This window comes from Artemia sp. Qi Xiang Cuo, chromosome 7 (assembly GCF_049724085.1).
Source record: "Artemia sp. Qi Xiang Cuo chromosome 7, ASM4972408v1, whole genome shotgun sequence".
Classification (NCBI taxonomy): domain Eukaryota; kingdom Metazoa; phylum Arthropoda; class Branchiopoda; order Anostraca; family Artemiidae; genus Artemia; species Artemia sp. Qi Xiang Cuo.
In genome coordinates this window covers 52,857,011-52,859,389 of record NC_142800.1, presented here as the reverse complement: position 1 = coordinate 52,859,389, position 2,379 = coordinate 52,857,011, and the positions used below count along the sequence as shown (strand labels likewise).

At 31.9% G+C, this 2,379-nt stretch overlaps 1 protein-coding gene across 3 annotated transcripts in view; it reads right to left on the bottom strand.

The window, feature by feature from the left end:
- Nucleotides 1–6: 6 nt before the first annotated feature.
- Nucleotides 7–2,379, bottom strand: part of LOC148950415 (SURP and G-patch domain-containing protein 1-like) — a 41,545-nt gene continuing 39,172 nt past the window's right edge. Inside the window, exon 10 of one of the 3 annotated variants that reach the window (XM_089092390.1) lies at nucleotides 7–713. In XM_089092390.1, the coding sequence (XP_088948516.1) occupies nucleotides 687–713 (27 nt within the window). In that variant the 3' untranslated portion in view covers nucleotides 7–686. The remainder of the gene's footprint in view (nucleotides 714–2,379) is intronic. The other 2 variants (XM_089092391.1, XM_089092392.1) reach the window with 2 other exon arrangements.

Below are 2,379 nucleotides of genomic sequence, written 5' to 3'. Positions count from 1 at the left end.
TGTCTTTCTTGTTACTAATGATGTGAAATTTACTCTTTGGATCCCAGAGAATTCAAACGTGCAAGATCACAAAATTTTGTTGACCAGAAAACATCTAATAATTCCGCTCAAAATTCCATGCTTCTATAACCGCGATTACTTTAATCTGAATTTAATTTTAGCGGCTATAGGAAAAACTCAGACATCAGCCAGGACTAGCTTCTATGGTAGGCAGAATATGTGATGTGGTGATTCGAAATTGTTTGTCTGACGCTGACTCATAGCCTACATTCTTAAGCTAAGCACACTTAGTTAAATACATGATGCTTTAATAAATAGCTCGGGTAACCTGAATGCTTCCATCGAATTTAGGTATAAATATAAAGATGTTCCAATTTGCAACATTTGTATAAATACATATGTAATCTATATACTGCCTATGAGAGACGACAGTCCATGGTACGTCTACTGATCCAAGCGATAATAGTCGAGGTGATTAATCTACTTAATTCTTCAATAACATAACATTGCTAAATAAAAAAAATTCCTCGGAAAAATTAGACGATAGAACCGTTTATCTTGCCAGAAAGCTACTGGAATCGGGGTTTCCTTTTTGTTAGAATAATTTAGTTCGGTAATCCAGAATAAAAAATGTGCATTGGACTTCCTACGTAAATAAAGAAATTCGCAGGAACAGACAGAAATCTTCAGTAGTATGGACGCCGGGGATTATTCTGAAACAGAAAACAAAACAGATAAAAGCAGACGTTGAAAAGAAATTCACATATATAATACAATAAAGATATATAAGCAAAGAAATGGAAAAAGAATGCAATACGAATTTTCAGCAAATTTGGATGAGAAGTCTAGACTTCTCTCCATCTTCAGTAGTTTGAAGATCATTGAAGAAAAACAAAGTTTGAATACTGCAGGTTTGGTTGATAAATTGTCTTGCAATGACGAAGATTATTATTTTTCACAAAGGAAAACGGTTTTCATTTTTTTTTTTTTTTAGTTTGATTTGCTTGGAAAGATCTAATTTTTCTGCCGATTCTGGATATACAATTAACTTTGGCTTCATCAACATAAACTAATTCGCATTAGAAAATATCTTTGGAAAAGGGAATTTTCTAAAATTCCTCGCGAATTAAATTTTATCGCGAAAACAAGAAGCCTTTGAATACGTTTCGAAAACATACCACTACAGAAATGATAGACATTACTTACGAAGAAGATTGTATACTGTTCTACTTGTCTACGAAAAGCGATCTTTTAATATTTTGATTTTTAAATACTCTAATCACTATTTTATATCACAATTTTTTTTTTCACAATTTTGAGACGAGTAATCAATTTTCTCGTCTATAATAGGATCTCATGTCTAATAATTTACTAATTTGAACTATCGCAAAGACTTGTGAATAGAAAAAAGCTCTACAACACAGTAAATAGGAAACTGATTGAACCGGATCTTTTAGGCTTTATTTTGGATATCTCAGCAATTAAACATTAATATAAATAAAGATCGTACAAAATTAAACGAATAAACATACCAATTTGGTAAATTCAAAGCCAAAGTCAATTAATGTTGCTTAAAGCAACCAACTAATATCCATCAAAAGTTTTTGACGGTCACGGTATATTCATTCAATTATAGTTACCACCGATTTTTTTTTTCTTTTTTTCTACTCCACTACACATTTTTTACGCGCGCAATAAATAAATTATTATTGTTAGAAGCCCCACAAGGAGCAATTCTGCTACCGGTATAGAGTTTCAAAAAGTACGAACACCTGTATAAAAAGCCGCACAAGCTGACGATTTGAAAATTCGGTCGATAGAATTGGATGGCGTAGATTTTTTTCAAAAGAGGCCGACTCAAATAATCCCTCTAGTCAGTTTTCCGTAATAGATGCTTGTGTGTGAGGAGTGAGGACAACACAAAACTAGCAAGATAAAGAAACTGGGCACAGCTTTCCTAATGTCAACGACATACAATACAGGATTTGAATGAAAATACTTTAGAGAGGAAGACCACCAAATACATTAAGGAACGAACTGTAGCCCATAGTAACTAAAATAATAAAAGGAATCATTATATACATTATCATTTAAATTATATTCCTTAATTCCTTAACTCAAATCCTGTATTTCTACTGAAGAATTATCACTGTACTACGGTAGCTCTTAATTAAGTGTATTATCAGAGACATTATGGCTAAAGAACTAACTAATAATGGAAGATATTGTTATTAGTATAACAATTACATGACATTGACAGAGATCTATCAAGAAAAAGTTAAGACATCTGAGAGGCTGTATGTAATACTTTTCATAATTGAATTGACGGGAAAATTTAATGTATTTGTACTGGCTTCATTTGAAATAAGAAGCTTACAA